Genomic DNA, 13,556 nt, shown 5'->3' with positions numbered 1-13,556 from the left:
TGAGGAGAATCCCCCAACAACTCAAGCAGCTCTGATAGAGGCAGTAATCCCAAATCAACTTCTCCAGGGTGGTGGGTCAGCTGGAACCACAACATTCAACCACAGTCCTGTTGGGATAAACCAAAACACTCTGGGGATGGTAGAGGCTCCAGAAGGATCCCTGGCTAACCTGAGGTGTCTCCAGGCTGCAAGCACAGGGATGACAGGGGCTTCCAACCAAGGGCTGAATTCTTCTTCTGCCCTCCAGCCACAAACATGTACCTTGGGAAAAGCAGTAGATTGGGAAAGAGCTAGTGAACCCCAGCTATATACCAAAAAAAGGGGTATATAAATATAGGGGGGTATATATATAGCCAGAGGGAAAGTGAGCACAAATGCAAAGAAGAAAAAAAAGAAGAGGCCTAAAAATCTAAACCCTAAGAAAACTCTGCTGTAAACCCTCTTGTGTGCTCAAGGATACCAGGAGGTATCAGCTCACAGTCAGTTACTGTGCAAAGGGGTGTGCTCCAGGGCTGATGGAGAATCATCCAAATGTTCTGGGCGATTCCTTGGCACATTCAGTCTCCCAGGTGTGTCACCCAAACCCAGGCACAGCCCTGGAGCAGGCACTGCCACATCCTAAGTGCACAAATCCATGCCTTTCCTTGGAGCTGCTCTCTGGCAGGTGACACAGCAGGTGACACTGCTGCTGGCTGCTGCATCAGTGCCCGTTTCCCGTCAGAGCTGGGACACAGCTCCCCACAGCCCACTCAAAGAGCAGGATGCATCTTCTTGAGGGAGGGTTTGGTGGAAGGGGAGGACACCACAAACACAGTACGCAAGTTATGGAAGGGATCATGCTTGGCCCTTTGTACACACATCCTCATGTCAGATCCCTGCAGAAAAGCACTGCTGGTAGCTCCATCTTCCTGCCTGCAAGGAGGGAAACCGAGGCACAGGAGCTGGCTGAGCAGAGAGCCTGTCAGAGCAGAGCACGAGGCTGGGCCCCAAGGCCACCAGCAGCATTTTGCTAACTGCTCCTGCCAGAGCATCCTTAGGGAGCAGGGATTCCATTCCCATCAAGGCATGGGGAGCCAGGACAGAGACGCCTCAAGGTGACTGTTTAAATGGCAGTCACTGCAAGTGAAGAGCTACAGGAAAGCAATGGACTGCCATGGGGTGCACTAGGTCCTCACAGGGGCTTCCAGATTCGCCCACTTTGGTATAAAATCCACTTTGGCCTCCCAGGGATTTGAGCACCTGCTGTGCTGCAGAGATTTGGTGGAAACCCAAACCCCACAAATAAAAATTACTCCCCAGGGGTTGGCAGGGTTTAGAGCTCAGCACTGCTTGAGCTCAGCTGCTCCAGTCCCAAGACCTGAGACACCATGTGAGAGTCAAAAAGGTCTCAATTCAGACCCTGGCCTGAGGGACCCTTGCCAGAGCCAGCAAGGGCGAGTAGCAAGAGAGGGAAGAGAGGAAGAGCAGGAGATCAGAAATCATTGCTCAGAAAAGATCAGGGAAGGCCATGGCCAGGATCAGGCCTGAGGCATCATCCCACCCCACCTGGGTTTTGCATCCTCTCCTCTGCTTCTTAATCATCTGTTATTTGAGGGCGAGATTTGTTTTATTAGGGGAAAAAAAACCAAAACAAAACACTGTTTATCTAGGTGGTTTGCTCTGAGGTGTGTCCAAGACGGGAGGAATCCGAGTTAATTATTATCTGTCAGTGCAGTAGATGGAAAGTGGATGGATTGAGAAGGTCACAAGGCTGGAGATGAGGGATGGGATTGCAGCACTAGGTGCCTGTGAGCAGGATTGGCTCCAGCAGTGTGCTGAGAGCCAAGTCAGGAGGCGGTGGCAGAGGAGGCATTTCCCAGTGGTCCTTAGCAGTGAGGAGGAACTCAGTGCAGGCAGGAGGTCAAAAAGACCTGGACCAAGAGGCGGCAGGAAAGATAGAGACACACTCACAAGGGGAGCCAGGCCATACCCCCAGAACCCATGGAGGGGATGGAGGGGCAGAGCTGGGCAGTGCAGCACAGCTCACCCTCACCCCCGCTGGATGGAGCTGCTCTTTGCAGTGACCCCAGAAGCCTCTCACTCCCAGCCCCAAGGAGACGTCACGGCCGTGGTTATCAGTGCCAAAGGAAGGGCGTGGGCCGGCCGGGGAGATGTGAGGAGCCCCGCGTTCCTCAGGTGGCCTTTGGGCAAACACAGTGCCTGGGCACGGAGCTCCTTCCTCCCAGGCCCTGTTTACTGACCTGCTGGGCCTGGCCTGGCTGTTATCACTGCTGAGTGCACAGATAGCACCATTAATAAGCACACTGCTGATAGCAGGGGGGCAAACACTGCTCCAAACGTTTACCAGCTTTCTCCCAGCCTGTGAGTAGAGGCAGCTTCTCCGGGGCAGTGATTCCTGTGATCGATCCAGTGACTTGGACTCACCTTCTCCTTCCCAGCACGCTTGCTTACTTAATGATTTAGTTAAACTTGTGTCAATACATTCCAGTAAAATAGCTGCTCTTCTTCAAATTAAGGACCAAATAAGGAGGATTAACCCATTTCCCAGAGCTTTAAAACTCCTCTGGGTTCAATTTCAGCTCCAAAGCCAAGATAGGGCAAGTCAGGCTAGGAAGGATGCCTCATCTTTGCAACACAGATACCCAGTCCCCTTGACAAAACTACTGAATCACAGCAGGCACCAGCATTTTATTTCAGACCAATCTTTGAAGGAAAAACCTCCAGTTTCAGCCAGACTTTAGGATACATTCGGACTCATGGCCTCCATTTCCTACTTCTGTATGGTTACCCCGATTTAGGATGATAGCACTGAAAAAGATTAGATTTGTTAATGACTTGCACAGAAATAGTTGGCTTTGGCCAATAGAGGCCACCAAATGGCTCTTGGGATATCCCAGTTTCCTGCTGATCTCTGGAACAGATTCTGGAAAAGAGCCAGGCCCCTGAAAGAGCTCAATTGCACTCAGGGGATCTCAAAACATGAAAGCAAGGACATCCAAGTAGGCCATCCAGACAGGCTGGAGATGCTGATGCTTTGGGGGAAGGCAGAACAAATCCAACTATGGTATTCATGAACACTTGCCCAGACTGGAGCACCTGGGCTCCACCACAGCAGTGCAAGGGCTTGGTCAGACATTAAACATGACCTTTTGCAGGCAGACATCAAACAATGGCTGCACCAGCACACACCGGGTGTTCTCACCCAGCAGAAATGGGGCCCTTTCAGCCTTGTTTTCCAGCCCTTTCGTCACATCCCCACACACGATAACCTGTGCTCCCCCAACCACTCCCACCCCTAATCAGCTTCTTGGGAATTATTTCATGGCTCTGAACTCCCAGCTCGTGTGTTTGCCAGCTGTAAGGACCTCAGGGCTTGGGGGTTCATCCTGGGACACACAATTAAGTCCTCTCCTGCCAAGGAGAGGTCCATCCTCTCTTGATGGACCTTCTAAATTCACCAGCTCAGAAATGCTGAATCCCTCCTGCCAGCCACAAAAACTGGGACATCAGCTCACCACAGAGTCCCAAGTGAGAATCAGTTTGTCCTGCAAAAAGAGAGGGATCAAGAACAGCACAGGTTGGACCTAAAGCATCCCTGACCACACTTGCCCAAGACTGTGGGTCTCACTCTGAAATCAGCATTAGTAGGTTGTAGTTATCACCCTCAAAAGCAGCACCTTTCTGCCAAAAAGGCATCAAACTGGTGTCATTCCTGCACCAGTGCAGGGGTGGACTGCGAGCTTTACCTTTTGGGTAAGATGTGTGCCCTGGATAAAAGCAAAAAGAAATTGTACACGTGAGGGGAAAAAAAATCTTAGGATCTACCTAAAAACAAGGGAGTGGGGAACTCAAATGCGTTTTTGCTGAGGCAGTGTGGGTAAGCACTCCCAACACAAGCCTGTGCCAGGAGATTAGCTCTACACCTGCCTGAGCCATGGCACAAATTAGTCACCACCGTTGTGGTTTTACCAGTTGGCAGAGCTGTTGGTGTGAGGCAACACAGCAGGTGCATAAAGGAGCTGCTCCCCATTGGCTGCCTGTGGCAGATCTGAGAGCTTCCCACTGAGTAATTAATGAAATGACAATAATAGACACAAAGTAAACAAGGTGGAAAGAAAATAAATCAATGGGCTCGGAGCAGAGGCTGCATTTAGTGAGGAGCAGCCCTGACGGCTCCTGTCTGCACCTTGGGCTGTCAGAGTCTCCCGTGCATCCTGGTGCCATTCCAGCCACCGGCTTCAGACCGGCTGCACTCGCGGCTGGGCCGGCTCCTCGGGCAGGTAAGGGCTGGGCTGGGCTGGGCTGGGCTGGGCTGCTCCCCACAGCACAGCACAGCACAGCACGGGGGTCAGGGGCTCGGGTCCCTCTGTGGGCAGTCCTGTCTGGGCACTTGGGTGCCTGAATGGGCTTCCTGCTGATGTTATGGCTTCTGAGCTCCCTTTGGAGCACTATGGTCCTAGAAGAGAGGAGGGAGTTTGCCCCTCTGCTACCAAGTTAGGAGAATTTTGGAGAAAAATGAGGAAGAGTTTAGGATCAATCTCCACCAAGAGATGTGCCAAGGAACTCAGGGCTTGGGGGCTCATTCTGGGACACACAAATTATTCTTGTCCTTCCATGGAGAGGTTCATCCTCTCCTAATGAACCCTCCAAACTCACCAACTTATAAAGAAATGCTGAATCTCTGCTGCCAGCCACAAAACCCAGAGGAGAAAGGAGGAGGCTCTCCATCTCGAGGTCCCACAAGGAACAATTTATTCCAGGTGAAGAGAGCAGGACAAAAAGCCCCTTGCTCTATTGTGCAAGGAGTTTTGCTCAGATACAAGTCAGGGGGTGGATACAAACAGCTAACTAACAGGGAATCCTCAGGGGAGCACTGAGGGGATTCCATCAGTGTCTGGGGCCACTTGGGGCAGGAGGGTGGAGAGGATGGGCCTCATGGGCACCTGGGGCTTCCAGGAGTAGGGGAATTCCAAAGGGGTGTTCAGACATGGATTGGCCCCAGGTTTGAGTGGCAGGGAAGGTTCGGGAACAAAAGGGGCTGGGTTGCCTTGCCAGGCAGGGAAAGAGCTGGAACAAGGGCGGGGAATGGCGTGAGGGACAGCTGTGAGGGAGGGTAAAACCCAGGGGTAAACCAACTCGGGGAGAACAGGGGGGTACAACAGAACAAAACACTCAACAAGGAATCAATAAAATAAATTCGAACCGCCACACTTCACTACAACCAGAGCCACACTCTGGAATGAAAGCATCTTTCCATGTACCAAATCTATAGAGAGGCTGACGTTGCCTGATTGCTTTATGTCAACAAGATTTCCCTCTCAAGAGCAGTACAGCCCTACCAAGATTTTACTGGCAGATGGATGGAAAAGCTCCCCAGCTCTGACTGTCGGCCTGGGCCCATCCCTCCAGCTCCTCCGTGTCAGTGCCCTCACGGCCTTGAGCTACAAGAGGAAAAGCAAAGAAAAACAGGTACTGATTGTTTCCCAGTCTCAGCCCACCTGGGTGGGAGTTTGGATCTTCTCCCAGCAGCTTATTCCAAGCTTTACAGATCCTTTGTTTATTCTCTCCAACTCTACCACAATTTGTGTGACCATTCAGGGAGCCTGTAACTCTCAGAGCCCAAAAACAGAAGGAAGAGGTTGGACCCATCGACTGAAAATCAAACAGCTCTGAATTTCAAAGCAGGTCTAAGCTTGCTCTTCATTTCCAGCTAATCCTTACGACAACAAAGGGTAAGGAGAAAACCTGAACCCAGGGCTGGAGAAGCTGTGAAAGGTGAGGGTGGGAATGGTTTGAGCACCTCTGGTCCCAGCAGCTCCTGGAACTGTGGGGCAGGTACAGGTATCAGACACCCACTTTAATCCCGTGTCTCTGAACAGGTTTTGGCAGAAGGGCCTTTCCCCAGTGCCCTGCAATGACTCTGTCCACTGGGAAGTTTTAATGCTTAACCTGGGCTAAAAACCAATCTCCTTTTCCCCTTCATCCAGCTTCTGGAGAAGGAAGGAAAAGCTGCAAGCAAGGAAGGGAGGTCACCACACAGTGAAGTGGCCTTCACAGCAGAGCATACAGCCTCCCATCTCAGCACATCCCCCCTTTAAACCTTCCCTGTTTTCAATGCAGCAGGTGATCCCCAGGCAGATGAGCCATGTCTGACAAGAAAGTCTCCAAGCCCTGCCATCACTGCAAGAGCAGATCAGCATCAGTCCCAGCAGACACCACCACGATCCACTATGAGAAGTTCTGGCTGTACCGTCACTGCTCCTCAGTGGAGCAGAGCCACCGGCAAGCTCAGAAGGCTGGGCAGCTCTTCTCAGGGCTGCTGGCCATGAACGTGGTGTTTCTGGGCAGCGCCTTCATCAGCAGCATGATCTTCAACAGGGTGGCCATCACTCTGGCAGATGTCTGGATTCTGCTCTCCGTCCTCAAGGTCTTGTGCGTGTTCTGGGTTATTTACTACCTGATGGGCACCAGCCGGAAGCCACACGCCGTGCTCTACAGAGACTCCCACGCCGGACCCATCTGGGTTAGGGGTGAGTTGTGCTTTTTTTTTTTCCTCTCATGCCTTCTTCCAAGGCTTGGAAGGCAAAGAAATTCTCCCCCTGTTACTAGAAGAGCTAGAAGCTGTAGGATATGCAGTTAGGGCATTGGGAACTTCCCAGTTCTTGTCAGGCTGATGGGCACAGTGGGTGCCACAGAGTGGAAGCAGAGCAGCCAGGAAAGCCTGAAACTCGGCTTCCCTTCAGCCTCCAGTCAAACTTTGCTCTCTGGTCCCTTCACAAAGAGAAATCCAGGCATAACCCTTTCCAGGACAGCAACTGAGCACCGTGGGAAAAACCATAGGAAAGGTTTTAGGCAGGAGCACTTTGAGAAGTGTGTTTATCCAAGAGCACCAGTGGCCCTATGTCACCATCATCCTCATTTAACATCACCGCAGCCTTGTTGCCAGGGAAGGATTCTTACCCATTGAGTCACATGCCAGTGACACCCAGGCTTTCCTGGGAGATTTTCCCTTCAGTATTTGCCCCACTTTGAGAAATTACCCTTCCCGCAGCAGCCCTGCCTCTGGTCTATCGTGGAGTTTTTAATTAGGCACTGTCTTGTTAACTAAGCATGGAGAATCAATTGAAGGAAGCTGCAAGGTACTTGTGTACCTAAAGCTGCAGAGGCATGTCCAAGGCAAAAGGGAGAAACAATCAAAGGGTTCCGACTACTGCAGATGGGACTGCTACAAGCCTTAGCAGACTTGTGGTTTCCTCCACAAGGCAGAAAGCATGACCCTCCATTAACTTACCCCTGCCATTTCAGGTTGTACAGAAAAGCCCCAAACCCCCATCCCCACCTTCATCCAAGCACAAGAAAATACCTTGCAGTTTCCTAACACCTTTAACCAGCCAAAGCACGCAGTCAGGTTCAGGTTCAGGACAAAGGCTCTCCTTTGTCCTCCTCTCCTCAAATCATAAGAATTCCAGGAGAAAGACTGCCAGCTCCACACAAATCCAAGAAGCACAAGGCCCCCTATCCCCAGACAAGCTCAGATGCTCAACAGACATATCTGGGTTTATTTACTGGTCCTTTGCTCTTTGTGCAGGGTCAGTGCTGCTGTTTGGCAGTTGCAGCATCCTCCTGAATGTGTTTGAGATTGGCTACAGCACAATCCTTGTCCGCTGCAAATCCAATGTGGAAATTTTGTTCCCTGTCATTGCAATCCTTTTTATTGGCACCCAGGTACTGCACATTACCCTTCTGTTCTCTCTTGTCTGTTCTCTCTGTCCCTTTCCTGGGAGCTCCAGGGCTGGGGGGTGGCTGGGAGATGTGGGAAGGTGAACGAACATGGGGCATTCTCCTGAGCACTGAAAGCATTACAGCATCACACACCACTTCAAATGCTACCTGCACTCCCTGTGTGCCACCTAGAGAGACAGGGGAGAAAGATTCAAAAATTACCCTAGAAATACCTGACATACCATAGGATCCAGAGGAATTTGCTTTGAAACAAAGTACGAAGAGAGGAAATTTCACATTTTGCCAGAGATGTCTTTGCACCAGTCTGTGCCTCAGCTCCTCTTTGTACTTGCCAATCCATCCACCCAACAAAATCCTTTCCACACAAAGATATCTCACACCATTTTCACCTTGTTATTCAACACCACCCTTCTTTACAGACCCAAAGCCATATTTGAAAAGTAAACTAATTCCCACCTCAGCAGCAAATACCCACATGAACAGGACAGAGGAACACAGAGCTCCGGGATGTGCATTCAGTGCAGTCACACATAAATGCTGCCCTTACCCAAGGATGCCAGCACCTGCCTCAGCACTGGGGTGCAGGTGCACACATGTTCCTGCACCCTCACACCGAGGCAGCTTTGCTCCTGCTTGGACCTGTACCTTCTTTTCTACCTGTTTCTTTCCACCATGTGTGCAGCCAGCTGCCAATTTCACCCTGCTCACAGTGCTATTGTTCTCCACTTGCAGATTTACTTTCTGTGGCATCACTCTAAGGACTGCATTCAAGTCCAGCACAACTTCACCAGGTAAAAAACAAGGACAAAAAAATGCCTTCTACTGCTCTAAAAAAACTTTTCCTTTATGCCTGTGATGTCCATTATGATTCCTGCTAGAAATGTGTGCATCTGATCCTATACAGACCTTATATTTTGGGTCACACAGGAACCAAGCTATGCGTGGTTCGGACCCATCCTCCCTCCACTGAACTGAGCTCACCAGCTCCCTTCAGTTTTCCTTTGTGCCTTGGAATGCTGCAAAGCTTCTTCCTTCCTCCCAAACATCTTCCTGCTGCCTGTCTCAGGCACCAGCTCACAGACTGGAGGATGGGGGGGGGGGGGGGGTCTCCCCATTCCTGTTACTGGGAGATGTCCCAGCTGAGGCCAGTTTCACCAGGCACTACCTGCCCTGCTCCTTTGTAAATGGCAAGTGGGAATATGCTCAGGTGTGTTTATGCAAAGCCACACCCCACGGGCCTCAGGTACAGCGGGCACAAATCTGTGCTCAAATCTGTGCGTGGGCCAGCGAGAGGGGAAGGACACGCTGGCTGTGAACCGTCTCCAAACATTGTACAAGTCCTGTGTCTCCTCCCAGGTGTGGGCTGATGGTCGCTATAGCCACCAACCTTCTGGAATGGCTCCTGTCGGTGACCAACGACTCCCTGCACATGGAGATGGAGTCTCAGCTGCGCGAGGTGGAGCAGCGATTCATAGGCAAGGCTCCTTCTTCACATCCCCATTGGTGTTAGGCTGACACAGGTGACTTCTAGGAAAACATTTCACAGAATCACAGAATATACTGAGTTGGAAGGGACCCGCAAAGATCAGCAAGCCCAGTTCTTGGCCCTGTACAAGACCATTCCCAAGTAGTCCACTGTGTGCCCCAGAGCATTGTCCAACACTTCTGAACTCTGTCAGGCTTGGTGCTGGTGCACTTCTCTGGAGACCCTCTGGGTCTCAGTGATTCAGATATCTCCAGTTCCCCCAAATGCTGCAACTTCCCTATTATTGGAGGTTGTCTTGAGGAAATGGGCTGAAAGGGGAGAAGATCTTCACCTGGAGGTAGGGGATCTGCTGTGAAGCCCTAAAACTGAAGTCTAGGAAAGGAAAATCCCACCATGAATTAGCATTTTTGCTCACTTTTTCCTACTAACTGCAAGCACAGGGTTGCCAGACTAGAAGAGGCTCATGTAATTGCTGTGGTCTTCTTTGTGAAGATATAGAGGAGTAAAGGGGAATCTAATATTCCAGGGGGAGAAATAGAGAAGGCTTTGTTGTGAAGGAAGAGGAGTCTCTCATCCAGCACCTGTGGTGTTGACCATAGATAGGAAAAGACATTAGCTAAGCTGTGTTATTCTGAATCCTCATATACTTTAGGACTGAGCAGTAGCCAAATAACTTCCTTGTGATCCCTGTTTCTGAGGCACAGACACACATGTTGTGCCTGTACTCAAGAAACTCCCAAAGACAGCCGTGACATCCAGGTCATCCCTCCTTTAATTGTCACCTTCCTCTTCTCAAGCTCCAGGCAATGAGACTGCCTTGTGCATATGCCCAAACACGACCATCTGCAGAGTCTTCCAGGAGGGCTACATCCTGCTCTACCCCTTCAACACCGAGTACAGCCTGGTCTGCTCCTCCATGCTCTACGTCATATGGAAGAATGTGGGAAGAACCATCAGCCACCACCACAACCTGGAAAAGAGGCCCAAATTCAAGCTCAAGGGAGTGCTCTTTGGGCCAGTGCTGGGCACCAGTGCTGTAATCATCGGGGCTTGTGTTTTCATGATGTACCAGATCCAGGCCGCCACCTTGGACCCCAGCCGCCAGGTCCTTGTGATCTATTTTACCTACTACATTGTGCTCCTGCCCCTGATGAGTGTGTGTGCCGTGGTTGGGACACTCATCCATGCCTTGGAAAAAAAGGAGCTGGACACGGTGCAAAACCCAACCCGCAGCCTGGACGCGGTCCTGCTGATGGGCGCAGCCCTTGGCCAAATCGGCATGTCCTACTTCTCCATTGTGGCCCTGATGGCCAGCAACCGCAGAGACCTGCTGAACAGGCTTGCCCTGGCCTACTCTGTCCTCATTATCATTCAGAACATCACCCAAAATGTTTTTGTCATCGATGGGCTCCACCGGCGGCACGTTGTAGCAGCAGATGAGGCCAAGCATGCCAGACGCTGCGAGCAGCACACGGTGGCTGCAGAGCTGCCTGGGGAAGAGGAGAGCGCGCAGGACAGCGTACAGGAGCACAGCCAGACACCTCCTGCCAAGGAGGAAAAGGAGGAAGACAGTAAAGAAGTGCAGAATTGTGAAGCCTGCCGCCAGAGACGAATGAGCATGCTGGAGCTGGGACAGGAGATCCGGAAAGTTTCCCTGTCCTACATCCATACCTACTCTCGCCTGACCTGGAAGAGAAGAGTATTGAGGGAGATCTCGTTCTTCTTAGTTCTGAGCAACATCATAGTAAGTATTGTGCTCTCTGCTCTGTCACAGCTCCGGCTGAGCCACGGTGACCTGTGACACAGACGTGACCTCTTTGTCTTTCTCTGTATTCCAAACAAAAAACCTTTGCCCACCAAGTCTCAAGTACTGGTGAGGAAAGCCAAGACTGGTTTTGCTGATAATACCCCACCCTCATAATTGGAAAGTCTCTCTTTTACCCTTAGAGTCAAGTATTACTGTGTTTCATGGGAGGAGACAGCTACTAAGTCCTTACTAGCCAAGATTTTAGCCTCTGAGAAAACCCCCACTAGGCTTATTAAGGGTGTTTCATGAGAAACATGAAAGAAAATGTCAGGTACCAGCATTAAGTCTCTGTAAACATGAGTGTCCAGGCTTGAAACTCACACAATAAAGTACACTGTGGTCTGGGATCTTGAATCAACACTGCAGCCTTAATCCAGTGAAAACCCATTGCCCAGGGAAACAATGAAACCCCGTAGAAAGAGAAGCAGGCTGGGGCAGAATGGGGCTGTCTTTAGGTTTCCAGGGATTCAACAGGATTTGAATTAGAGCAAGGAGTCAACAGCATAACTGTGGGATTTTCCTTCTCCTCGCTGGCAAGGTGACTACTGTGATACTCCTAAAATATTCTTACAACTCTTGAGCCAGTGCTGAGATTAGGGTGCAAGTAGGGGACAGTTTGTCATCCTCTGACTTGTGTCTCTTTCCCTCACATCTCTCCAGCTGTGGATCATGCCCACATTTGGGTCTCACCCCCTCTTCGAGAATGGAATGGAAAGGTCATTTTATGGCTACTCCACCTGGTTTGTGATCGTGAACTTCGGTCTCCCCTTGGCTGTGTTTTACCGCATGCACTCCATCGGGGGGCTCCTGGAGGTCTACGTGACAGCCTGAGCCAAGCTGGACCCCCAGCCCAGGGGCTGGGGAGAATCAGTGATGCTGAACAAAGATGCAGTAAGCAGTAGATATGCACATGGAAGCTTCTAAGACGTTTTCCCTCCAGTTTCTGCTTGGACTTCTTGTACAACATCACAGTGACTTTCAGAAGAGGTTCTTTAATGTTGCCCTTTTCCACCATAGAGAATACACTCAAAGCCCATAAACAAACTCTCACTGCTCTCAGGAATCACACATGCAGTCAGCAGTCTGCCAGTGGATGCTGTTTGGCAGCAAATGGGACTTTACCAACTCCTATTGAGATCACCCAGATAAAAGAATGCAAGGGCAGCCTTCAGCAAAAGCAATGAAGACTGGCCTACACCAATTCAGAAAATCAAAAGCAATCAAAAAATAAAAGCTATTACATGACCTTGCCTTACTGAGAATAAACACTTCTTCCTACAGGCACTCCCAGAGCCTCAGGTGGGAATCACTAGGGAAGCACTGTGGGTGATCTTTACACACCACGGATGATGTTATCACTGGTGTGGACTAGCCAAGGTCCCATCCTTGTACGAGGGCTAGTTCAAGAGCAAGCCACTGCCACATCCACTGTGAATCTTTCCCCATCCCAACACGTTGGCCCTTGCTGCTGCCTTGCACACCCACAAACCTTTCTTGAGGTCACCATGCACAAAGGAAGGCAGCTGCAGAGGTGCCTGGGATGTGTTCCATAGCAATGCTTGCTTTGAAAGCATGTGCGAGAGCAAGGGGCTTGTGACTATGGGTCCAAATCCAGAGCTGATGAACTAAAATAAAGAGATTGAGTTTCCATGTGTGTCTTGTGAAGTCTCTGGGTCTGCTCAAGGTCAACTCACTTAAATTGTTCTTACATTCAGAGGTTGTGTGGGGCTCTGAGCAACCTGGCCTTGAGGAAGGAATTCCTGCCCATGGCACATGAGCTTTATAGTCCCTTCCAACCCAAACCATTCTGGGATTCTCAATTGAAATCTGTCATGACCCTTACCCAAGCATGGCACAAAAGGCATTCTCATTATTGCTTCTGTTCCTTTGTAAATGAATCCCATGATCAGTGTGGGTTTAGGATTAGAGCCTATTTATGGGGGATTTTTGGGATTTGCTAGTAAAGCAAACTCTCCCAAGACAGTAACAGTGAGGATTCAGCATTGAGGCAGTTTTACTTTCTGTGAAACTCTAAGTGAGACTGATTGCATGAGCATGAACTTTGCCCAATAAGTGTTTGTATTTGGGCCCATGTCAACAGAAATATGTCATGAGAAATAACAGCTGGATAAATTAGGCTCCAATAAAGTTAATTATTATTCTCATGTCAGTGTTTGTACCATGGGATCCACAGGACATACATGCTAATGTCTGACCTCAAACCTTCTTTGTAGTGATTGACAGCCTGGGGACAAGGAGAGATGGCACTTTGTGGGCAAACCATGACTTGGATTTTGTCCAGTTTAATGGATAAAACACTGGTTTAAGTTACTGAGCTTTCAGAGAGCAGGTGACTTTGGAATGAACACTGAATACATGACTGAAGACATGATCAGCATGGACAGGAATGAAGCCCACCAGCTCCAACTCTCACCTACAGCCACCACAGATCAGATAAACAGTCAAGGCCCTCCATGTCCTTTCCTAACAGCCCCTAGGGCCAGGGTGCCTGTTTTACAG

The 13,556-nt window shown here is 50.2% G+C and overlaps 1 protein-coding gene across 1 annotated transcript; it reads left to right on the top strand.

Moving 5' to 3' along the window:
• Positions 1-5,307: 5,307 nt before the first annotated feature.
• Positions 5,308-11,867, top strand: OTOP3 (otopetrin 3). The gene is made up of 8 exons (XM_059485930.1): positions 5,308-5,469; positions 5,599-5,732; positions 6,121-6,530; positions 7,589-7,725; positions 8,476-8,534; positions 9,100-9,218; positions 10,033-10,973; positions 11,697-11,867. Exons 3-8 carry the CDS (start codon positions 6,146-6,148, stop codon positions 11,865-11,867), a joined length of 1,812 nt encoding a protein of 603 aa, XP_059341913.1. The 5' UTR covers positions 5,308-5,469; positions 5,599-5,732; positions 6,121-6,145.
• The last annotated feature ends 1,689 nt before the right edge of the window (positions 11,868-13,556 follow it).

Source organism: Ammospiza nelsoni, chromosome 19 (genome assembly GCF_027579445.1).
Source record: "Ammospiza nelsoni isolate bAmmNel1 chromosome 19, bAmmNel1.pri, whole genome shotgun sequence".
Taxonomy (NCBI): Eukaryota; Metazoa; Chordata; class Aves; order Passeriformes; family Passerellidae; genus Ammospiza; species Ammospiza nelsoni.
This window is presented reverse-complemented; position numbering and strand designations above follow the sequence as displayed.